Here is a 24260-nt window from a genome sequence, read left to right as displayed (position 1 = left end):
TCTTCCCCTTGCTATTGGCTACCGGTCCCTTCTCAAGCCAAAACAGCGGAGAACAAAGCCCACCCTTCCGTGCATGGGGCGGAGCGTCCGCCAGGGCGCCGGGGCCGAGGGCGCATGCGCAGGCGCGCCGCGCCGGTTACGGGCGCCCGTCCTCCGGAGGCGGCGCCGCGGCTCATGAATATTGATGACGCACCGCGGCGCCGTACGCCCGCCCCGCTGCCCCGCCGAGGCTCGCTGCTCGCGCTCGGGCTCGTGATGGGGAAGAAGTCCCGGGCGGTACCCGGCCGGAGGCCGATCCTGCAGCTCTCCCCGCCGGGCCCTCGTAGCAGCACCCCGGGCCGGGATCCCGACCCCGACCCGGATCCCGACGCCGAGCCGACGGCGGCGGCGGCCAGTCAGCCGGCCCCGGCAGCTGCGGCGGCGGCGGCCGCGACGTCGCCCGCGGCGCCTGCCGGCGCTGCCCCGGAGGACTCGCCTTCGGAAGGTAAGGCAGGGCGCGCGGGGCCCTGCCTCTGTTGGGGGCGTCCGAAACCCGAGCACGGGGCATGCGGCCTAGGCCCCCGGTGCCTCCTCGGATCCCGAGAGGGCAGGTAACCCTGGCGGGCGAGGTGAGCCTCGGCCGCCTGCGCCCTGGGGCCCTCGGGACGCGGGCCGTGGACTCGGGGCGGCGGAAGGCCCGGCCCGGACTCCTCTGAGGCGCCATTGCGGGTGCAGGGAGTTCCCCCGGGAACCTGTGCAATCCACCGGGGCCTGGGGCCCCCGTGTGTTTCCCCCGTGACCCCTGCGATCCTAATTACGCGGAAGGTGGAGGGCAATTTCCACGTGCGAGCCCTGAGACGGTTGAATCTGTACGTGTCACCCACTTGGTTTCGCTTTTGTGGAAACCGAAGCAGCCGCTCTTTAGAAGTGAACAACCCCCCCCCCTTTTTTTTTCTTTATGCCGGACAAAGTATCGGTGTCCCCAGGCTTATGGGAAAGTGACAGAACCTGTGGGATTTCCTGGAACCGTACTTGGCTTAAGAGTAACAATTGCTGCGTGGGGTACATGGCGGAGGAGCATGATCATATTATGTGTTAAGCGATCACGTTAATAGGACGTACAAAATGTGTGGAAACCCGCAGGTTTATTTATGCATACTAATCGTTCAGTATTGCGGGTGCTGTTTTCGTAGTGTTCACATTCTTACTGTCGATGTCACTGAATGGAAGATTCTAGATCAGCTTGGTTTTCACCCCCCCCCCCCCAACCCCACTCCCAGTTTGCATCGGTGATACACGCTGTTGAAATCCAGGCCTGAAAGGTGAAGTTTTGATTTTTGCCTTTCGTGTTGTCCCTGGCCCACCAACTGACTGCAGTTTCCCTTTGTTTATTTCAAATACAGATGAACAGGAAGTGGTGGTGGAGGCTCCCAAGGTTGCTCAGAACCCTCCCAAACCAGTCATGACCACCAGACCCACAGCCGTCAAGGCAACAGGTATAGATTTTTGTTGTTCTTTTACCTCTTCTCTAAAATGTCTTTCATTAAGTTAAAATTGAGTTTGTACCTGGCTTATCGGTGGCATGGTTAAGTGTTGCTAAATTGATTATTTCTCATAATAAGTAATTGAAGTTTTTCTGGGATTGGGGTTGTATATCAGTGATAAGAGTTTTTGCTTAGCAGATGCAAGGTTCTGGGCTCCAGTCCCAGCTTACACAAAACAGATAACAAAAAACAAAAGAACTTTTTTTAAGGGTTTGCTGTGTACAAACTTTAAGTAACACTAAATGATGTATTTTTGGTTCATTTATTTACTGCTATGCCAAGTCCCTTGTGTGTGTCCCTGTCTGTGTTCATCCACACACTCAGACACACAAGTTTGTGTGCTGCTAGGGCTGCACCACCTAACTTGTTTATCTGTTTTTGAGTCAGACTGTCTCAAGTGAACCCGAACCTTAGATGACCTCAGCAGTGAGCCCCTCCCCCAGTCTGTCTGTCTTGAACCACTCTGCTTCACCCCAGCACTTGGTTAAAGAGGGGTGCCTCATACTCAGCCAAAACATGGGTACACTGGGTCTGAATGCAAGTCCTTAAGCAGCTTACAAACTCAGCCATTACCCAATAGAGTTCTGTTTTATTTTTTTGGCCTTTTGGTATTCTTTAGGAGAACCTTACTTTTTATCTATCTATCTATCTATCTATCTATCTATATCTATCTATCTATCTATCTATCTATCTATCTATCTATCTATCTATCTATATTCCTTCTCCATTGACTCATGATCCAGGCTGCCCTAGAACCTTCTTTATAGCTGAGGTTGGCCCTTTAACTATTGGTAACCCCTGCCTTTACTTCCCAAGTACTATGATTACAAGTGTGTTCCACCACACACAGCCCTTTTAACACTGCCTGGTTGTCCTCAACTATTTGTGATGCTGAAAATTCCCCTTTAAGTATTCCCCACCCTATATAGTTTTTGAATCGCACTCTGCTGTAATATTTGCAGCAGTGGTTTTCTTGGCAAACCTGAGTTCAAGTCATCACTCTTAATTTTCACTCTTTAAGACTTTAGGACAGTTACTGAGCTGAAACTTACTCATCTAAAACTGGATCTACTATAGTCCTAAGTTTTTTAGGGGATTAAATTTTACATGTATGTTTTAAAAATTATATATGCACACACAGAAAATTTTGATCTTGGAAAAAGCAAGGGGTTTTTTTTGGTGTTTTTTTTTTTTTTTTCTGCATTTTATGTGTGTTGAAGATAAAGTTTGTTTTTAGACAGGGTTTCTCTGTGTAGTCCTGGCTCTTTGTAGACCAGGCTGGCCTCAACTCACAGAGATCCACCTGCCCCTGCCTCCCAGAGTGCTGGGATCCCAGGCGTTCGCCACTGCACCCAGCTGAAGATTAAAATCTTTTGGGGTTTATTTCCTTTTGACATTTTATAGGTATGTGTCTGTGTGGGTGTGTGCCGTGTGTGAAAGACTGAGGCAGCTACAAGAGGATATTAGATCCCATGAACCTGGAGATACAGGTGGTTGTGAGCTGCCAACATGGGTGCTAAGAACCAGACAGAGCTCTGAGCCTCTGGAAGAACAGCCATCTGTCAAGCACAGATCACAATATTTTAATATTTTATAATTATAGTGACTTTAGTCTAAAATATTTGTTTGAGAGTTTCTCTCACTTTTGTTATTTTAGAGATGCAGTTTTTCTGTGTAGTTTTTTTTTCTTTTTTTTTTTTAAAGATTTTGATTTTTTTTAACTTATTTAATTTTATATGCATTGGTGTGAGGGTATCAGATTTCTTGGAACTGGATAGCTTCCAGTTATCTTGGAACAGATAGCTATGAGCTGCCATATGGGTGCTGGGAATTGAACCCATGTTCTTTGGAACAGCAGACAGTATTCTTAACCACTAAGCCATCTCTCCACCTCTTCTGTGTAGTCTTGGCTGCCCTGGACTCACTTTATAGACCAGGCTGGCCTCAAGCTCAGAGATCTGCCTCCCGGGTGCTGGGATTACAGGTGTGTGCCACTGAGTCTGGCTCCACTTTGGCAGCCCTAACTGGCCTCAAACAAGGTTTCTGCCAGTTTTTGCCTCCCCTGTATTAGGATTAAAGGCTACTATGCCCAGCCCAGTTAAATTTGTCTTAATAATGTACTTTAGTTCACTCAGCTTTCCACTTGAGGGATAATTATTAATTGCATTCTAGCTGCTATACTTTGATTGGCTTAGGTGTTTAGCATGTGATAATTTTTGAGACAGGGCTACCGTTTGTAGTTCAGACTGGCCTAGAAGTCACTAGTAGTCTGTCCTTGACAGCAAAGTACAACCCTTTAGCCTCCTAAGTGGTGGCATGACAGACATGCAGTGCCCAGCTTGAATAGAAGTTTCATCACCAGCTGTGGTTATTTTTGAGAAAGTGGGCTCAGTGGTCCATCGTATGTTTTGGGAGAGGATATCAAGTATATGTAGATTGATTGTATTATCTTGAAGGATTTGGTGGGGTAGAAACAGGGTCACGTTGTGTATCTCTGGCTGGCCTGGAACTTGTTATGTAGTCCAGGCTAACTACATAAGACTGACTCCCAAGAACCATGTGCTTGGGACTAGAGGGGTGGCTGGGTGATTAAGAAACATTGGCTGCTCTTTGAGAGGATTGGGATTTGATTCCCAGTACCCATTTAGGGCCTCAAAACAGTCTGACACTCTAGTTCCAGGGGATCTGTTGCTCTCTTCTGGTTCCTGAGGCCCAGGCGTGCATGTAACTCGTGGACATGCATGCAGCCAAAATACTTGTACACATAATAAAATGATTTTTAAGGATTAAAAAAAAAAAACAAACAAAAAACAACAACAACAACAAAAAAACCATCAAAAGCTCTGTCTGCTCTTCCAAGAGTTCTGAGTTCAAATTTCCAGCAACCATGTGGTGGCAAACCATCTCTACCCTCTAGTGCCCTCTTCTGGCCTACAGGTCTACATGCAGATAGAGCATTCAAGATAAATGAATAAAATCTTGGAAAAAAAAACAAAACACCAAAATCATGTGGTTTGCCAAGGGATGTACCTTAGCAAAGACATAAGGATCTGAGTTGGAATCCCTTTGTGTGAGTTGGGTGGGTACGTCAGCCTATAATAATCCCAGTGAGGGAATATATAAAATCTGTAGAGCAAGCTGGATAACCAAACTAGCTAAAACAGCAAGCTCCAGGTTTAGCAAGAAACACCCCCAGCTCCTGCCTAAGGGCCTCCGTGCACACGTGTGTATATGTATCAGAATGTACATGTGCGCCCATACATACACACGTGCACACCACACCTAATAAATACAGCAGAAAACTATGTGGTCTTTTTTAAGTGTTCTTAACTGCTAATCCAGCTCTCTAGATGCTGTCTCTTTTCTTAGTTACTTCCTAGAGTATATTGGTAATTTTGTTTTGTTTCTAGGAGGTCTGTGCTTACTTGGTGCTTATGCTGACAGTGATGATGATGAGAGTGATGTTTCTGAAAAAACAGCACAGTCCAAAGAGCCAAATGGAAATCAGTCAGCTGACATTGATAGCACCCTGGCGAACTTCCTGGCGGTTAGTGATGCTTTTGTTTGCACGTCTATTTGTTTTGAGATCGTATGTTTGTAGCCCTGGCTGGCCTGTATTTACATGGTCCAAGCTAGTCTTGAAAACTTGAAGCTGCCTTCTGCTTCCCAAGGGCTAGGATTTCATGTTTACTGCTGATTTCATTCCATAGGAGATTGATGCTATCACAGCACCTCAGCCTGCAGCTCCTGTGGTAGCTTCTGCTCCACCTCCAACTCCACCTCGACCAGAACCAAAGGAGGCAGCAACACCTGCTGTTCCTTCCGCTTCATCAAATGGGACAGACTCAGCCCAGACAACAGGGTGGCATTATGATACTCAGTGCTCACTTGCAGGAGGTGAGTGTGGTCCCTGTTTCAAGAACACTTGCAAATAATCCTCAGTGGTCTGTTATGCATTGGCCTTCCTCTGTGTGAAGCTTTAGCTCTAGTATTGAGACTTCTGGCCTTTTAAATGTAGTGTTTGGAAGCTGTTGATAGAGTGATGATTTTAACTGGTACCAGATTGTGCCAGGTGAATGATAAAACTATTGTGAAAGTTAAGTTTTAGGGGGTTTCAAAATACTTTTTTTTTTTTTTTGAGTATCAGCCTGCTTTACACAAAGGTGTTAGACCAGCAGTTCTTTTGGTATGGAGGAGTTGTTCACAGGGAATATTTTTTGGATGTTTCTAAACACTGCAACACAGATTTGCAAACCCTGTGTTATGTTGTCATTGTTTTACAACTGTGTTGGGATAGAAGTCAGGACCACATAGAGTTTATACTTAAAATGCTTTGTTTTCTTACAGTTGAAATTGAGATGGGAGACTGGCAAGAAGTCTGGGATGAGAACACAGGTTGCTATTATTATTGGAACACACAAACAAATGAAGTGACTTGGGAGTTACCCCAGTATCTTGCCACACAAGTGCAGGGATTACAACATTACCAGCCCAGGTAAGGCCAGACCTGAAGAAGAAATTATGTAGGAAAAAAATGAAGAGAAAATAGATGCTGTGGGTAATTACCTTTTGTTTTTCTTAACTCCCTGTCCCCAGTTCTGTAGCAGTTACTGAAGCTGGTTTTGTGGTAAATACAGACATATATACGAAGGAGAAAATTATTCCTGTTTCCAGTAATAAAAGTGGACCGGCCACCGCCAAACGAGAAGTTAAAAAGGTTAGTATTACATAACTTATCGTATTTGCTTGTTTTCTAGTCATGAGAGGCTGGAGAGGATAGTATTTCCCAACACATGTGTTCTTAGTTTTACCTAATTTGTTTCTGTGTCTTACACAACAGTTATAGGAGTCATTTTGTAGTGATTCAGAGTTTTAGAGTTCATGAAAACTACTTAAGCCATCTACCAGGACATGAGCAGCTGTACTGTACACTATATCGATAAATTGTTGTGTGCTGCTTGAGCTTTTTGAGATGCTGCTCAGGAGTTGGGTTCCAGCCCCATTTCAGAGCAGTGAGTTATCTTTAAAGTCCTATGCGTTCGGAGCAGGCTGATACCCTAATTGTAACAGTGAAAAGGAAAAACAGCAGGCAGCTAAGGCTATTAAAAAACATGAGTCAGGGGCCTGGAGAGATGGCTCAGAGGGTAAGAGCCTTGGCTGTTTTTCCAAAGGCCCTGAGTTCAATTCCCAGCAACCACATGTGTCTCATAACCATCTATAATGAGATCTGGTGCCCTCTTGCCTGCAGGTGTATATGCAGACAGAGCATTGTATACAAAACAAACAAATATCTTTTTAAAAGAAAGCAATATGAGTTAGTCCTTAAGAACAACCAGAGGGTAAACCATTTCAGGCAGAGGTTTACTCCTTCATTTAAAAAAAAGAAAGAAAGAAAAAAAAACCTGCAATGGGAACAGGAGATTGGAAATTCAGTCATGGAAAGCTTAGCCATGCATGGAGAGAAGACTCAATTGGGAACTCCTGCTGACTGTCGCAGTTTCCCCGTAGTTTCTGCTTGATCTAGCAGTTCTCAACCTGTGGGATCCAACTTTTTTGGGTGTTGCATATCAGGTATTTATTTACATTACAATTTATAACAGTGGCAAAATTACAGTCAGGAAGAATTGACAAAATAATGTTAGGTTTGGGTGTCACCACAACATAAGGAACTGTATTAAAGTGTCACAGTGTTAGGAAGCTTGGGATCACTGTACTAGGTAGTTGTAAGCCTCTGATTTGATGACGGCACCTCAGTTTGCTCTTAGGGTACTCCAGTTATCTCTGCTGGATGTTGTAAACTTCTGTTTGGTTTATTATCTATCGGATGTTTTTGTCTTATTTGCTGTTCTTCTTTTACTTGTTTATATACTTAGCAAACTTACCGGTTAGAAGCTGAAAGCATGGCTATTGTAGAGTATTCTGATGTATCAGCAAAATGTATCAGCAGTGACAAGGTCTCAGACTCGAATCCTTACTTGAGACATAAGTCATCTTCTCATTTTGGGTTTCCTTTTAAGAACCACTCCCCACCACCCAGGACATGTATATCTGACTTAATTACCTTAAGTCAGGTGTGGCAAACACCTGTGATCCCAGCATGCAGGTAGTAGAGGCAGGAAGATCTTAAGTATAGGCAAGCCTGAGTTAGATAGCAAGTCATGTGTGCATGCGTGTGTTGCTTTCTTTAAGAATTAAAGCTGGCGGCTGGAAAGAGCCCAACAAGGAACCCATACTGCTCTTCCTGATGAGCAGTGCCTACACTGAGGCTCCTGATCGCCTGCAGTCCAGCTCTGGGAGGGTCCAATTCCTGGCCTCTCTGGGCACCTGTGTTTATGTATACCCACAAACAATTAAAAACAAAATTTAAGAAAGACTATGAACTGCTTCAGCTTATGTAGCCCTTATCCAAAATGTTTTAGAGTTGGGATTTTGGATTCTGGAGTAGTTGAATGTATAGAGACATATCTTGTGGATAGGTCTAAAGTCAGAACATAAAAATTCATTTATAATTCTTCATATACACATAGCCTGAAGGTAATTTCATATACTTTTATTTTTCTTTTTGAGACAGGGTTTCTCTGTGTAGCCTTGACTTTCATGGACTCACTTTGTAGACCAGGCTGGCCTCAAACTCAGAGATCACCTGCCTCCCTTAGTGCTGGTATTACAGGCCTGCGTCATGTACTTATTTATTGGGGCTTAGAACAGTTGCCAGAATGGAAGTCTGTGACATTGGGGATGTCTGATATCCTAATAGTTCTCTACTACCATACGGGCTCTGGTCAGATGCAGCCATCAGACTTGTTTGGGTTTTTGAGACAGGGTCTCACTTTGCAGTCTTGTCTGGCTTAGAACTCACTAGTAAACCACACCCAGCTGGTCAGACTTTTTGGCAAGTGCCTTTATCTATTGATACCTTTCTCACAGGCCTTCATATGATAGATTTGTATTTAAACATTTTTACTGATTTATATGAGACAGGATTGCACTATATAGACCAGGCTAGTGTCAAACTCATGAGGATTTCCGCTGCCTTTGCTTCACGATGCTGGGGTTAAAGGAGTGCTCCACTACACCGACATTTCTTACTGCAGCCCCACACGTGGAGGAGTCATGGTACCCTAGCACTCAAAGCTGCTTTGCTGTGATTTTTGATTTTTGATTAGAGCTAGTCAACTCATACTAGTAAAAGACAATTGTGAATGTGTATTGAATTACAACTTACCTTGATATTCAGAGTGACCACCCCCGTCTCTACCCTACAGCAGTATTTAGGATCCTGTTAGGCCTGTTAAGCAAGAGCTGTGCTACTAAGTCGTATCCCTAATCCCCAAAGTACAAACTTGAAAGATAGTCTGCTATATGCCAAATTTGAGACCACCTGGGTTACATGAGCTCTACCCTCCCTATCCCACCCCTCGTATTTTTGTCATCTTTACATTCCTAGAAAGGTTTAGTGTTCTGATAGATGAAATAATTTCTCTGTGTAACAGAGTAGCTCTGACTGTCCTAGAGCTTGCTCTGTAGACCAGGCTGACCTCAAACTCAGAGATGCACCTGCCTCTGCCTCCCAAGTGCTGGGATTAAAGATGTGCTCCACCATCACCTCACTACTTTAAATATATTAATCAAACTTTTTGGGGTTTTTTGAGACAGGGTTTCTCTGTGTAGCTTTGGCTGTGCTGTCCTGGGCTCGCTTTGTAGATGAAGTTTGGCTTGAACTCGAAGATATGCCTGCCTCTGCCTCCCTGAATGCTGGGATTATAGGTGTGTGCCACCGAGCCCGGATTTAATCAAGCGCTTTTTGCTTTGTTTTTTGAGATTGAGGTTGTCCTCAAACTGTAGAGTTAGGACTGAGTTCTGAGGTCCTTAGCCTCCTGTCTCCCATATTGGATGCATTTAAACATTCACCTTTATTTCCAGCATAGTCTCACATTTTATTTTCCTCCAAGTTCCCTTTGACAAAATGCTGTCTCTGCTTCCTACTAGCTTCCCTTTGGATATCCAGAGGAAGCAGTGTTAATGTAAAGGTGTTTTATGAGTATCCAACAATTAAGAAGTTAATATAAATAATTGAATAATCTTTTCTTTTTGAAAGTTGTAACTCTGCTTTCATTCTTTATAGGAAGTGAATGAAGGAATCCAAGCTCTTTCCAACAGTGAGGAGGAGAGGAAAGGGGTGGCGGCAGCACTGCTTGCTCCCTTACTGCCTGAAGGGGTAAAAGAGGAGGAAGAAAGATGGAGGCGAAAAGTAATTTGTAAAGAAGCAGATCCAGTGTCGGAGACTAAGGAAACAATCACAGCAGCAGAGGAATCGGGGCCAGTCATAAAGCCCCCGGAAGTTACGATGGATAGCATAGAAGACCCTTCTCAGGAGGAACTTTGCAGCGTTGTTCAATCTGGAGAAAGTGAGGAGGAGGAAGAGGAGGAGCAAGACACCCTCGAGCTGGAGCTAGCTTTGGAAAGGAAAAAAGTAAGCTTTTGAAGATTTTATTTTATTTTTTTTAGTTACCATTATCATGACAAAATGTCTGACAAAGATCTTAAGGAAGGGTTTCTTTTGGATGGAGGTGTGGCAGCAAGCATGGCCCTCCTTGGGGCTCTCCTTTGAGGACTGTGCCCATCAGAGTTGGGAAGTAAAGAGGAGTACTGCTGTGTGGCTGGCTGCTTCGCCCCAGCTCGCGGCAGGGTGCTGCCCACATTTAAAGTCTTTCTGCCCTTAGTAACAGCCAGAGCCCCTAGGTTTTTCCAAAGCCAGTCAGGTGGACAGTGGTGATTAATCACAGATTTAAAGGACATAGCGCCCCTTATTACTGTTACACTCAGAGATTGTTATGCTCAATTTACAGCCATTATTGGAACTTTGCTTTTGCTCGTCTCTTAACCTGTTCTAAGTTTTTAAATGCAGATTTGTTTGTTTGTGTATGGTTTTGAGACAGGGTTTCTTTGTGTAACAGCCCTGGCTGTCCTGGAACTTATTCTATACCAGGCTGGCCTTGAGCTCACAGCAATCCACCTGCCTCTGCCTTCTGAGTGCTGGTATCAAAGATGTGTGCCACCATACCTGGCTTATTTTTATTTTTTATGTGTAGAAGTATTTTGTGTAGAAGTATTGAGTGTCTAGTGCCTGCAAAGGGAAGGGGAAAGTCATCCTGTCCCAGGAATTGCAGTTACAGATAATAGTGAACCACCAAGTGGGTGCTGGGAACTAAACCCAGGGCCTTTGCCAGAGTAACAGATGCTCGGAACTGCTGAGTGTGTAAGTTCTTCGTAAGCTTATGAATTACAGAATTGTTGTTTTGGTTTCCAACGGTGCTTTTGGTAGTTGTCAGCCAATAAATAGGTCTCGTGAGATGACAGAGGGATAAAATGAACTTAAAATTCCCTGTGTCTTTCTTTATTAAGGGATAGAGGTGTGGTGGCTTCAAACCTGTGGTCTTCCTGCCTCAGTCTTCTGAGTGTTGGGTTTATATTACAAGCATGTTGTATCACACCCAATCCTTTTTTCCTTTTCAAAAGATTTTCTGACATTTCCCTTCTTTTGGGGAAGTCATCTGCTGCTGTCTTAAAAGGTTCAGTATGAATCAGGTCAGTAACAGGAACCTGTAGCCTTCTGTTTGGGGATTTGAATGTAGGGGACACCTAATAAAACTTTCCATTATGTGTGCATGTCAGGTGTGTTATGTTTGTGAATCTCTAGAACCTGCCCCTCCATCAAAATTTGTTACTGTAATCATGGATGAACAGTTACTAATAGCAGAAGAATATTGCACACAGAGGTAATGCTGAGCTGTGAAGGAAATTGGTTTCACAGAAGTTACAACACCCAAGAAAAGCGCCGCCACCTTCCTTGTTATTTCTCAGTACTCCCTGTGGATGAGTGCTAATGCAATGCTAACCTTATCAACACGTGCTTTCTAGGCAGAGTTACGAGCCTTGGAAGAAGGAGATGGCAGTGTGTCAGGGTCTAGTCCACGTTCTGACATCAGCCAGCCAGCATCTCAGGATGGAATGCGTAGGCTTATGTCTAAAAGAGGAAAATGGAAGATGTTTGTACGAGCTACCAGTCCAGAATCCACCAGCAGAAGTTCTAGTAAAACTGGACGAGAGACTCCTGAAAACGGAGAAACTGGTAATTTCTGCTTCCCATAAAACTTTCTCCCTTCCAAATTCAAATCCCCTCACTCTTGTGCTAGTAATTGAAGTAGGCAAGGAAGGCCCATTACCGCTGAGCTATGTCCTTGGAGAATACGATTGTTTCTTTCAGTTATTTGTGTGTATATGGTATTTGGGTGCATGTGTGCCGTGGTACATATCTGTAGATCAGAGGACAACTTTGAGGAGTTAGTTCTTTCCTACCTTTGCATGGGTTCTAAGGACTGATATCAGGTCCTTAAGCTTGGACAGTAAGCTCCATTATCCACTGAACCATTTCATTAGCTCCTTTTTTATTGCCTGCTGCTAAATTTCTCTGCCTTATGTGTGAGACCTATGAGTTCTCCTTACTGCCTCCAGGTGAACATAAATGATCTACCTCTGACCAGCTCAGTCTATCTCTTAGTACTGCTCTGTGTAAAAGTTACCCTCTTGTAGAGTGAATGTGTTTAATCCTAGCACTCAAGAGATACAAACAGGTTGATCTCTGTGAGTTCAAGGTCAAGCCTGGTCTACAGAGCAAGTTCTAGAGTAGCCAAGGCTACACAGAAAAACCTTGTGGGTAGACAGACAACTTGATTCTGTCATGGGGCCCAAGTTGACCCTAATTTTAGGAGTAAGATTTGAACTTTTAATATATTTAGTAGAAGACACTTCTTATGAGTTCTAGCTAAAATAGTACCAAACAATGTAAGTAATAAATAAATGCATGCATTCATATTTGAAGGACACCCCCCAAAAAAAATAATTAGTGCATGGTGGCACAGTTGTAATTCCAGCCCTTGGGAGACCCAAAGCAGAAAGATTACAAATATCAAATTAGCCTGGGACACATGATGAATTCCAGATAGTCTGTAAAATACAGCAAAACTCTGTCTCAAAGTAAGTAAATGGCTGGGGCTTGAGATGGCTGGTTAAAAGCACTTGTTGCTCTTGCAGAAGACCCATATTCAGCTTCTAGCACCCATGGGGTGCCTCACAGCCGTCTGTTAATCCAGTTGTAAGAGATCAGGTGCCTTCTTCTGGCCTCTAGCTATTGGTGGGTATGAAGATGGTACACAGACATGAAGGCAAACCACTGATGCATGTAAAACAATAAAATAGAAAACTTTTAAAAGTAAATAAATAGGGCTCAGTGAGATAAAGTACTCACAGCAGATAAAGTACTTGCCCTCAAGGAAACCATCTTGACCCTTGTCCTCCAACTGTACACATGCACCATGCAAGTACATACCCCACACCCCACAGTAACGCAGCAGATGAAAGCACCTGTCCCTAAGGACAGCAGTCTGTGTTTGATTCTCAGGGAAGGAGGGTTGGGGGAGGGACGGAGGGAGAGTCCTAAAAGTTGTCCTCTGACCTCCACACATGCATCATGGCGTGCACGCATCCCATAGCCCACAATAAATAGGTCTAATTTTTTTTTAAAGTAAACAGAGAATCTGGAGTTGTGTGGGGGCAAAATTGTGTATTTTTGTCGTGGAATTCTATGCAGCAGTGCAAAAATGAATGTACTGACAGGAATTTGGGGGACAGTAGTGTTAAACAACAACAAAAAGACATGGAGATACACACAGAGTGCTGATTTGTACACATAAGTCAGAAAACAGAAAAAAGTTTGTGTTTAATAGTCTGTCCCTGATGACACCATCAAAATAGAGGTAGGAAGGTGATAGGTAGGAAGGTTGATGACAAGGTACAGAGATCCAAATTGTAGTTCTTTTGTTCTTTCCGTCTACACTGTATTGTATGTATTTGTCAGGGTGTTCAACAGCATACAGTACTCTACTAACATGCTCTTACATGTATCTTTATGCACATTTTAGTGTTGGTGTAGGAAGGTTCTTAGTTATTCATTTCTTGAGCGTGTGTGTTTTGTATCTCACTTTATTTGAAAACAGTTTTGGGTATTGTTGTTTGTTTTTGTTTTCCAAGACAGGGTTTCTCTGTTAACCCTAGCTGGCCTGGAACTTGCAGAGGTCCGCCTGCATCTGCCGCCTTGAGTGCTGGGATTACAGGTGTGCGCCACTGAGCCTGGCTTTGAAAACAGATTTCTAAGCATGAGTTTAGTATGTAAATGTGGTTTCTTAAATATAGAATATAAAGATTTTCTTCATTAATCTTCTGTGTGAAAGGAATTACAGGACAAAAGGAAGACAGTTTCTGCACACAAGTGTATTGTATGTGTGGCGCTGGAAACATGGTGGCTTGTCCTATGCATAAATTAGGACCAAGTGGTGATGTCACACATTAACGGGGGTGGGGAGGATGTTCTAATCAGTCAGATTCAAGAAGCAGGCATGACACAGAATCTGCAAATAATACCAAGTCAAGCAACGTTAATTAGGGTACTACAGGTTCCAAAGGGCAGCTTCTAAGATTATAGTGTGTGTGTACACAGCACAGAAGAGCCACTTAGAAGCTAGGATAAGAAAGGTTTCACCAAATCAGAGTAACTTCTTGTCAACTGCCAGGACAGAACAATGAATGGGAACATGCGAGTGTGGGGTACCCAGTGCATATTCCATGTCAACGCCTGCAGCTAGCACCTTTTTTCCTTTGGGTTTCGAGACAGGGTTTTGCTGTGTAGCCCTGGCTGTCATGGAACTCACTCTATAGACCAGGATGGCTGCGAACTCCCAGAGATCCCCCTGCTTCTGCCTTCTAAGTCCTGGGATTAAAAATGAACACCACCAGTTAATTACAACTTTTTAATTGGTGCAGATATATCATTAATGGTCTTGTCCTTGTCCTTTACTTGAGATGCAGTATAGCTCTTACCTATTTAATCCTATAAAAACATGTTAAGACAGTATTCATTTTGTGCCAGAGGATGACTAGTGGCATGGTTTATATAAACTGTTTTAGCTCTTGCTCTCTTTCCTTTATGACATTGTCATCAAATATCCTATCATCTGTGAAAGGAAGCTGTTGCAAAAATGCTTTCCCAGGGATTGGGAGAGTACAACCTTGCCTCTTTCTAATTTATTTCAAAGTCACTTGTCTTCTAACTGTAGATTATTTTAGCTGAGGATAGGACCCTCAGGTGGTGAAGTGGTTCTCCCCAGCCCCCACAGTCTGAGTTGCAGTCAAGTTGCTAAGTGGCCTGGAGTCTTTACATTTTGCCGTCAGTTGTCACTGAGCCAGATTTAGACTCTCTCTACCCTGTCTGCCTTCTGCCCAATGCCACAACATCCTGCCTTAGGGACTTAGTACTCACACTTGTATAACTTGATAAATCTTGCTTAATTGCCCTACAAAACCTGCTAGTCAGAATTAGAGTGATGCTTAAAATTGATTTTGTACCTAACACTATAGCTTACAACAGTCATATTTAGAACTCTTTTCTAGTAACAGATGAATCGTTAATGGTCTTGTCCGCTCACTAAATCTAGGCATGTTTTACTTTAGATGGGATATGGCTTTTATCTATTTAATCCTGTAGAAAACCTGTTAAGACAATATTCATTCTGTGCCAGAGGATGACCAGAAATAGTTTAAACCCCATGAATTAAGCCAAACCAAACAACTGAGAGCTCTAAAACATTTTATTCTTTATAGGAGACACCTGAAAAATAGTACTACTACTGTTTCGTGCCTGCTTCATCAGAGATGTGACAACTTGTCCACACATCCCCCAAAGGTGTCCTTTCTGAAAAGGTGACATGAAATCACATGGTTGTTTTTGTTTTTACAGCAATTGGTACTGAAAATTCGGAAAAAATAGATGAAAATTCAGACAAAGAGGCAGAAGTAGAAGAACCTTCTGAGAAGATAAAAGTCCAGACAGCACCTAAAGCAGAAGAAGAGCAGGATCTGAAAGTACGGGTATTTGTCAGGCCTAACCCTGGGGGGGGCGGGTGGAGGGTGGTAGGTCTTCGTAGATGAGGCTGCTCTGAAACTCAGGGTCCTCCTGCCTTGGTCTTCTAAGTCCTCAGATTACTAACTGTTGTTAGCAAATCATAAGCTTTACTTTGTCCAAACCTAAGAGTTCCACTCTGTTAAACAATTGCTTTCTTTGAAATTAAGCCTTTGTTGAAAAGAATCTGCCAATATAGGCTTCTCTGATTTACAAGTACTAAAGATGCTAAAAGATTTAATTTTTATGTGAAATACTTATAATTCAAATGATGATTTCTGTACCCCCTATATCTGGTTGCAGTCCTTGTTTTGAGAGTCTCCTGTCTCTGTTGTGTAAACACTCCTCCCCAATTATCCTATGATGTACCAGTAAAGCAGCTTACAGCCTGTCACTGAGCAGAGGAGAGAATAGGGCTGACTTCCTGCCATCCAGGGGAGGAGTTAGAGGAGCAAGTAGGGGATTCAGCCTCAGGCAGAAGTCCAGGAGACTTCAAGAGAGAGGAGCTGGAGCAGGAAAGCTACAAAGAGCAAGTATCTGCGGGATACATGCTGGGAGGAAGTCAAATTAGCTTAGAGGGTTAAGAATAGAGTAATAACTGTTCATCATTGTGTTGTGAAGCTTGTTAAACTAGTAAATAGTCTCAATTATTTGGCTGATAGCTAGGAGAAACTGAGAGACAAACACAGTTTGTAAAAATAACATTAACAAATGTCTTTAAACAAAGGCAAATTTGTTTCCAGTTTCATTTGTAACCTCATAATGAAATTCCCGGATATCCACAGAGGATTTATAGTCAGGACCCCATCAGATACACCCAAATCTGAAGTGTTTGAGTCTTTGTAAAGCAGAGCAGCAGCTGTATATATCTTGAATGCACATCCTCCTTACAAGTTAAATCGCTCTAGGCTGCTTATGATACCCAATACTCCGTTATGGTTGTTTGAAACATCATTTTGTAGCTCAGGCAGGTTTGGAACTCTTCCACAACTCAGCCTCTTGAGTTGCTGGGATTATTAGCTTTTACTACCACACAGCTTATTGAAGAGTATCGTCAAAAATGTGTATACGTCTTGAATTATAGACAAGTTTTTTCCTAAAATTTGAAGTCTGGTTGGTTCAGTGTGGCTCTTTAAATGTGATTGCTGAGAAAAACTAGCATGGTAATTATGAAGATGTTTGTTTGATCACTAGTGTATTGTGCAGCCATGTAGAAGGGAGCAGGAGGAGAATAAGGCATGTAGCTAGTATACGTAAATGAAGATTTGGGCAATAGTGTGATGTTATTCTTATATTTTCTCCTCAGCCATTTTGAGGTAACTATAGTCACTGCTGTATGTTAGATCCTCAGTTTTATGGGTGAAAGTTTCTACTCTAGACCAGCATTTTCTTATCTACCCTCTTGCAACCACCATTTTGATATTCTCTTTATGAAAAATTGGATTTTTTTAAGATTAGGATCTATGTTCAGCTGTTGAAATCCATGTTGTTTGAATGCATTGTAATATAGTGTGAGTAGTATGCATTTTATTCATTATCTGTGTGATTTAATTAGAAATTTAAACATAACTAGTTATTTGTATGCAGACAATAAATTCCTACTGTCTGTAATAATAAATGGTTGGCTTTACCTAGGGTAGGAAGGAATGCTGGAGTTCTGAGTTTAATTTTTATGTTCTCTGTTACAGTTTCAGATTGGAGAACTGGCAAATACCCTGACAAGTAAATTTGAATTCCTAGGGATTAACAGACAGTCCATCTCCAACTTTCACATGCTGCTCTTACAGACTGAGGTAATGCAGCTGTTTTTTATGTAAATGGCATTTTGGTTTTGGTTTTGGTTTTGGTTTGTTTACGTGTAACCATGGCTGACATGGAGCTTACGATACAGAGCAGGATTGCCTCAACGCAGATCCTTCTGGCTCTGTCTCCAGAGTACTGAGGTGAATGGCTGTGCAACTACACTCTGCCTACTACATTTCATGAAAGTTTTGTTTTTATTCATGGGTCTGTGTGTGTGCGCCATATGTGTTCAGATGCCTAAAGAGGCCAGAAGATGATACCAAATACCTTGAAGCAGGAATTACAGGCATTTGTGAGCTACCTGGCATGGATGCTGGGAATCAACTTTAGGATTAACTGCCAAGTAATTCTTGAGCTCCTCTTTTGTTGTTAATGGATGTATGGTGTTCATACATGTGTGTTTGTGCATGCCTGCAAGTGAAGGTCTAGGCTGAACATGAGGAATTTTTCTCCACTGCACTTCACCATATTTGTTGAGGGACCGCCTCTCAGTTGAATCCAAAGCTTGCTGATACAGCTGGTCTATCTGGCCAACTTGCGCAGGGTGTTCTCCGTCTCCACTTTCTGCCTGTTTGACAACAGGGGAGCCATCGTGCTTGCCTGGCTTTATGTGGAATCTGGGGATCTTAACTCCTGTCCTGATACTTGAGGCAAGCACTTCAGTCACCAAGCTATCTCCATAGCCCATAAATTGTGTGTAAGGGGCATTCTGTGCTAAGAATGTGTTTTGTGGCAGGGCAGCAGTGGTGGTACACACCTTCAGTCTCAGCACCCAGGAGGCAAGTGCAGGTGCATCTCAGAGTTTGAGGCCAGCCCAGTCTACAGAGTGAATTCTATGACAGCCAGGGCTGTGACAACAACAACAAAAGAGTGTGTTTTATGGTCTGGGAAGATGTCACAGTGGGTATAAACACTAGTGTGAAAGCTAGATGACCTTCATTGGATTCCCAGAACCCATAAGGTGGGAAAACTAACTCCATAGAGCTGTCCTTGACCCTCCAGTCATCGTATACTCACAGAAAAGACACACTCCTAAACTATAGTAATACATACTTTTATGGGGTGGGGTTGGTACAGAGTCTATGTGAAGTCCTGGCTGTCCTGGAGTGTTGACGTATTTTTTTAAATCTATCTTGGTGGAGTTCTTTACCTCCACCTCCATTCACCCGAGTCCATTACAACACCCCCAACACCAGGTAGGAGAGAAAGAGGGTTAGTGGAGAGGGGTGTGGTAGTTCTCTTTATCTTCTTCCTGCTGGTTAGGGTCATCAGGTTCCTTTGGGCCAGTCCAATCTTCGTTTTCAGGGTATCTCAGAATTCTTCTCTCCAAGCTGCATTAACCGCAACCAGGAGCAGCAGGGCAAACAGCAGCCTTCTTTCTCGGAGCCCCCTTGCCTCTCTCCTCTCCCTCTCTCCTCTTCTCTGTCTCTCTCTCCTTCTCTGTCCCGCCCTCCCTCATCCCCCTCTTCCTCTCCCTGTGTCTCGGCTTTGCATTTATTTCTTCTCCAGAGTCCTTAGAATTAAACTATCTGCAGCTGGCAAAGAGCCCTTTTCAGAGCCTGCACAAGGCAAATAGTTTGCTGCTGTGGAAAATCTGAATCAGCTTCATATCCCACACTGGGATTAAAATGAAACATGTTTACATAACATAACTGAGTTTTTAAAGACAACAAAACTTCACTACGCTAGAGCTTCCTGTGTAAACAAGGCTGGCCTTGCCATCATCATACTTCTGCTGAGATTAAAGGCATGTGCTACTACTTCCAGCTTTAAATAAAATTTTTAAAAATGTTTTGCAATTTTAACTTGGATTTCATATTTGAACTGTCAGCCCCACATAGTAACCCTGTTAAAACATACCACCTTAACAGACACACCTTTAAATAAGATGCTCTTTCTTTGCATCCTTGGTCTGCTCTTCTGTTAGAGCATAGTGATACAGTCTTGGAATTCCTTTTACCTCTGTTTGCTGACATAAGTCTTAATTCTTTCTTGATTCTAGACTCGAATTGCAGACTGGAGGGAAGGGGCTCTTAATGGAAATTACCTAAAACGAAAACTTCAGGATGCTGCAGAGCAACTAAAACAGTATGAAATAAACGCCACTCCTAAAGGCTGGTCCTGCCACTGGGACAGGTACGCACTCTTCTCCCCTATTCACCTTTGACCTTTGACATCTCAGACATGATTTGTGATCACCACCACCTGCCGCCATGACAGCCTGTCTGGAGACTGGGAGCAGCTGCAGTTAGCGGTGCTGGCAGACAAAGCACTGCAAGCAGAGTCTGGCCAGCCACACATTTGGAAAAACAAAAGCAATGTTTAAAAGTGTTCCATGTAACGGATTTTTTTCCAAGATTGGACAAAGCCGGTTTTTACTCTCCAGAGTGTTGCACGGAGTAGGGCGGGCTTGGGGGTTAAGCGCATGCGAGAGCTCTGTGCGCTTTACAGGACCTCTGGAAGCAACTACTCCTGATTAACCTCGGTGAAGTTAAGGAAAACTTCGTGACTGAAGATGTGAATGAAGAACAGGATTACTATCCTCTGCCAGCAGGTCAGATGAAAACATTTCTTTTTATATTTGGCTTTTCTGATTTATTTATTTTTTTTCGTTATTTGAAATCTTTGCTCTTTTATTTTTCAGCTCCCAGATCCTCTCCCTCTCTTTAGCTTTCACTGTGTTTGATACCAAGAATTTGAAATGAATTCCACGGTCCAAGAGGGGAAGAGTCACCTTTCACTTCGATGTTCTCTTCTTTGGAAGGGAAATTAGTGTTCTAGGCAATTGAGTCCCTTCATTAAGGAAACTTGGAACCTGGTTATGCATTGGCAAAAAAAAAAAAAAAAAAAAAGAACAAAAGAAAAGAAATGATTTCTAATTCTAAGTCATCTGTTGGAGAGGGCTAAGGGCTGTATTCACAGAGCTGCTGGCAGTGCAAATAGCTTTGAATTATCCTGGGTTCTCCATCCTCAATTGTCAAAGCTCTTTGTTGCCTTTGTGAATAGCAGTCCATAAGAAGAGGTTCGTCCCTGTGAGAGCAGACTGCTTGCTGTCCTGGGACAGGACCAAATGGAAGTGTCTCTGTAGGAGAACAGATTTTAAAACATGCATTTTCTTTCTTGTAATTTAGGGATCATAGACGATATTTCTATGTAAATGAACAGTCCGGCGAGTCTCAGTGGGAATTCCCAGATGGTGAGGAGGAGGAAGAAAGCCAAACACAGGAAGTTAGAGATGACATTCTTCCTAAGCCGACTGTGAAAGACAAAACCTGCACTGATTCAAACTCTACAGAATGCTCTGAGAATTCCACAGGTAAGGCAGTTTATTCTATTCTGGTTAAACAAGAGTTATAGAGAAAAGAGCATCAGTCTTTTTATTATAGGACAGTTTTATAACATAAGAAAAGCGTATGCTAATTGAAGCCCAACTTAAACTGAGAGAATGCATGAGCCACACTGAAAGGAATGACATCGATCATTAGTTGGAAAGCCTAGTACTGTATATCAGACTGTGCATCAAAATAAATAAAATACTCTTTTGATTCTCAAAGAGTTTATGTACATGTTCTGTGTACTTGGTTAATAATATACAAATTTTATGCATCAGATAAACAATAATCCACATTAAACTTAAAAATAGAAGATAACCATACTTCTGTCATGGCACAGAGAAAGTTTTAGAAACACAGAAACAGGAATGGTATACAGAGGACTAGGTAGTTGGATTGTCCATATATATGTAGTAAAAATAAGGATTGTTCTTCATTTTATCCAGTTTAGTCTATTTATATTTTTGCCTCGTTGCTGAATTTGACAATTTTATGTATTCCTGGTACAAAGCAAAATGATAGGAAGAAGGGCTATAAAAATAGAATTTATTCTAGCAATCAGTGAAAATTGTCAGTGATATTTTTAGATAAGATGATGAGAAATGGGTAACACTTCCCATTTAAGAGGATCCTAGAGGAATCGTAGTGGTTTTTGAACTTTTTTCCCTGTTTGCATGCACAAGCCGAGACCAGAGACCCACCCGCCTTACATCTCATTCCTCTGAAGCCATACCCATTCTTTTTTGAAAGGCGTATTTTCCCTGAGACCTGGAAGTTCTTGATGAGGTGGTTCACTGACCGTCCAGTCCTAGGGATCCACCTTCTCAGAGTCAGTGCTGCTGGGACCCAACAGGGCGCCGCCACGCGTGCCTCTCCCCACTTAAGACAGGGTCTTACGACGCAGTCTTCAATGGTCTGGAGCTTGCTATATAGACCAGGCCATCCCCAAACTCACAGAGATCCATCTGCCTCTGCCTCTCAGGTGCTAGGTGGACTGTGGCCACACCTAGATTTTTTGTTTTTAAAGCATGGTCACTAGGGACTGGCCTCAGGTTGTCAGGCTTGCACCATATATGTTTTTGCACTTTGTGAGTGACTGCTAACTGGCACCTCAAAGGTCAGAAAAGGGTGTCGTATTCCTCAGATGATTGTGAGCTGCCTTGTAGGTGCTAGTACTCACATCCAGGAAGAAATGAATGTGCAGAAAGATTATCCAGGGCTCTTAGCCATCTCTCCGGGGTGTGCCCCCACCCCCATTTGAGTAACTGAATGGGCTTCCATAATTCTATCCTGAAATCTAATTAACTCTTCAGAAGAGTCACATATGGACAATTTATAAAAGAAAATAAATTTTTTCTCCTTCTTTGTTTTCCCTTCTTCTCTGCCTCTCTTCCTTATTTCCTATTTTTTAGTGTTACTGGGAATTAAACTCAAGATTTGCACACATTCCTACCCACTGCTGGCTGCATTTCCAGATTGTTTTTGACCAGACACCACTTTGTAACCTAGGTTTTCATCTTAAACATATGATCCTCCTGCCTTGGCCTCCTGGGATTATAGACTGGTACTATCAGGAGACTTGTGGCAAGAGCCCGTCTCAAGGAAAAAAAAAAAGACTGTTAGCAGTTTGTTACAGTGACATTTGAGGCAGGAAGAGTATGGTTCTATATATAATGTAAAGTGTACTGGCGTGTCTCAGTGAAATGACTGACGTAATTCTGTCCTGTCCTAATGTCATTTTGTACCTGGTGGGCCACTTCTTAGCCCTTCTACCCAACAGCCACCTTCATATTGGCAACACTTCTGGGCCTGTTTGTGACCTTGGCCGTGGTTCAAACCTACTGTGTGGTGTCAGGAAGATGCCGCCAACTTGGCGAAGAGAACAGATGTTATTCTATAGGCTCTTCTAAGTCTTTCTCTAATGTAGCCTCTTCCAGCACCGATGCTGTTACGGCTTTGTCTTTAAAAACTTTATACCCCTCATCTTCAGCACCAGGACACTTGGCAGAGGTGCAGGCCACTCTTGGTCTGGCCATTAATAAAGACCTCAAAACTTTTAATTGGATTAATCAGCATGGTTGTCATATAGATCATTTTATTAGCACTCGAGACCGAGGCAGGAAGATTGGGAATTTGAGGGTAGCCTGGTGGAATACACACACACACACACGCGCGCGCGCGCGCTTCCAGTGCAAAGGAAGGTGCTTTGTTCCTTGGCTCCTGTCAAAAAATTTGCAATTGTGTCCCAAATGATTTTGTTAACATTCTTAAGTAGCCTAGCTAACATCAGATTACTTAATGAAATGAAAATCCAGTGATTATGGCAATAATTAGAGGATAGCAAAGAGAAAGAGTTTTATTCTATCACATTTCAGAAGTCTACTTTTGGTAGCCATGAGTGGCAGATATTTCTAATAACAGTTTAGGCTTATTCTTTATTTAGTAGTTAATGAACTGAGTCTTGATTTTGGTTCTGAGTAGATGGTTCCGTTCCTGACTACTTGACTGTCTTTGGTTTTTTGAGATAGACCCCAGACTGTTCTCAAACTCTATACAGACAAGAAGTATATGACCTGGGACTCGTGATCCTCCTGTCTATACCTCTTAGGTGCTGAGATCACAGGTATACACTACCACTGAGGTTCGTGACCGTGATGTCTCATTTTGTATATCCTTAATGAATTCTGTACAGTGTTGTGACTTAAAAAACACTTTAATGTCAAACATTAAGCTGGTTTATCCTATTGAAGACAAACACAGTTGGTGCTGTGTGATAAAAGGTGAACCTTGGGTCATTCTTATCTGAAAGCTTTTTTTTTTTTTTTTTTTTTTTAATCTTTTGAGACAGGATTTCTCTGTGTGTAGCCGTGTAGCCTGGCTGTCCTTAGACTCACTTTGTGACTTTGTAGACCAGGCTGGCCTCGAACTCACAGAGATCCACCTGCCTCTGCCTCTCTGAGTGCCGGGATTACAGGCGTACGCTACCTAACCCGTGGCTCTGAAAGCCATTCTTAGAGCAGAGGTTGAAACTGTAGAAGGGGAAACCATTGATAAAACTGATTTCTACATTCCTGATGAACTTAGTCTAAAGAAAATCCAAATCTTACATCAAGGCCAGGGGGATTTAAAAGCAATATTGTTCCCTTCTAAGGTTATAAAGATGATAAAATATACATGGTTTTGTTTGTTTGTTTTTGTTTTGTTTTGTTGTTTTGGCACAGCAGTGATTAAAACTGTCCTCTTTTGTTTGTTGGTTTTAGTTTTGGTTTTTCAAAACAGGGTTTCTCTGAATAAATAATCTTAGCTGTCCTAGACTTGATTGTAGACCAGGCTGGCCTCAAATTTACAGAGATCTACCTGTCTCTGCTTCCTGAGTTCTGGAATTAAGAGTTCTGGGCCACCATGCCCAGCTTTTGTTTCTGAAACAAGGTCTCACTATGTAGCTCTGGCAGTCTTAGAACTCACTGTGTAAATCAATAAGGCTGGCCTCAAACTTAGAGAGATCAGTCTGCTTCTGCATCCCAAGTGCTGAGATCAAAAGTGTATGCCATTACACCCACCCCTAAAACCATCTTTTATAAAAAGAAA

General features: G+C 42.8%; 1 protein-coding gene across 1 annotated transcript in view; it reads left to right on the top strand.

Moving 5' to 3' along the window:
- Positions 1-213: 213 nt before the first annotated feature.
- The window catches only part of Fnbp4 (formin binding protein 4), a 31701-nt gene continuing 7654 nt past the window's right edge, over positions 214-24260 (top strand). The window contains 12 exon segments of the mRNA XM_021640812.2: positions 214-484; positions 1383-1475; positions 4934-5070; positions 5234-5420; positions 5871-6018; positions 6120-6240; positions 9649-9996; positions 11445-11655; positions 15376-15500; positions 17226-17330; positions 19343-19476; positions 20472-20656. Coding sequence (XP_021496487.2) covers positions 256-484; positions 1383-1475; positions 4934-5070; positions 5234-5420; positions 5871-6018; positions 6120-6240; positions 9649-9996; positions 11445-11655; positions 15376-15500; positions 17226-17330; positions 19343-19476; positions 20472-20656 — 2023 coding nt within the window. The 5' untranslated portion in view covers positions 214-255.

Source organism: Meriones unguiculatus, chromosome 18, assembly GCF_030254825.1.
Source record: "Meriones unguiculatus strain TT.TT164.6M chromosome 18, Bangor_MerUng_6.1, whole genome shotgun sequence".
Lineage (NCBI taxonomy): Eukaryota > Metazoa > Chordata > Mammalia > Rodentia > Muridae > Meriones > Meriones unguiculatus.
Note: the sequence above shows the minus strand (reverse complement) of the source record. Positions and strands in the feature narration are given on the sequence as shown.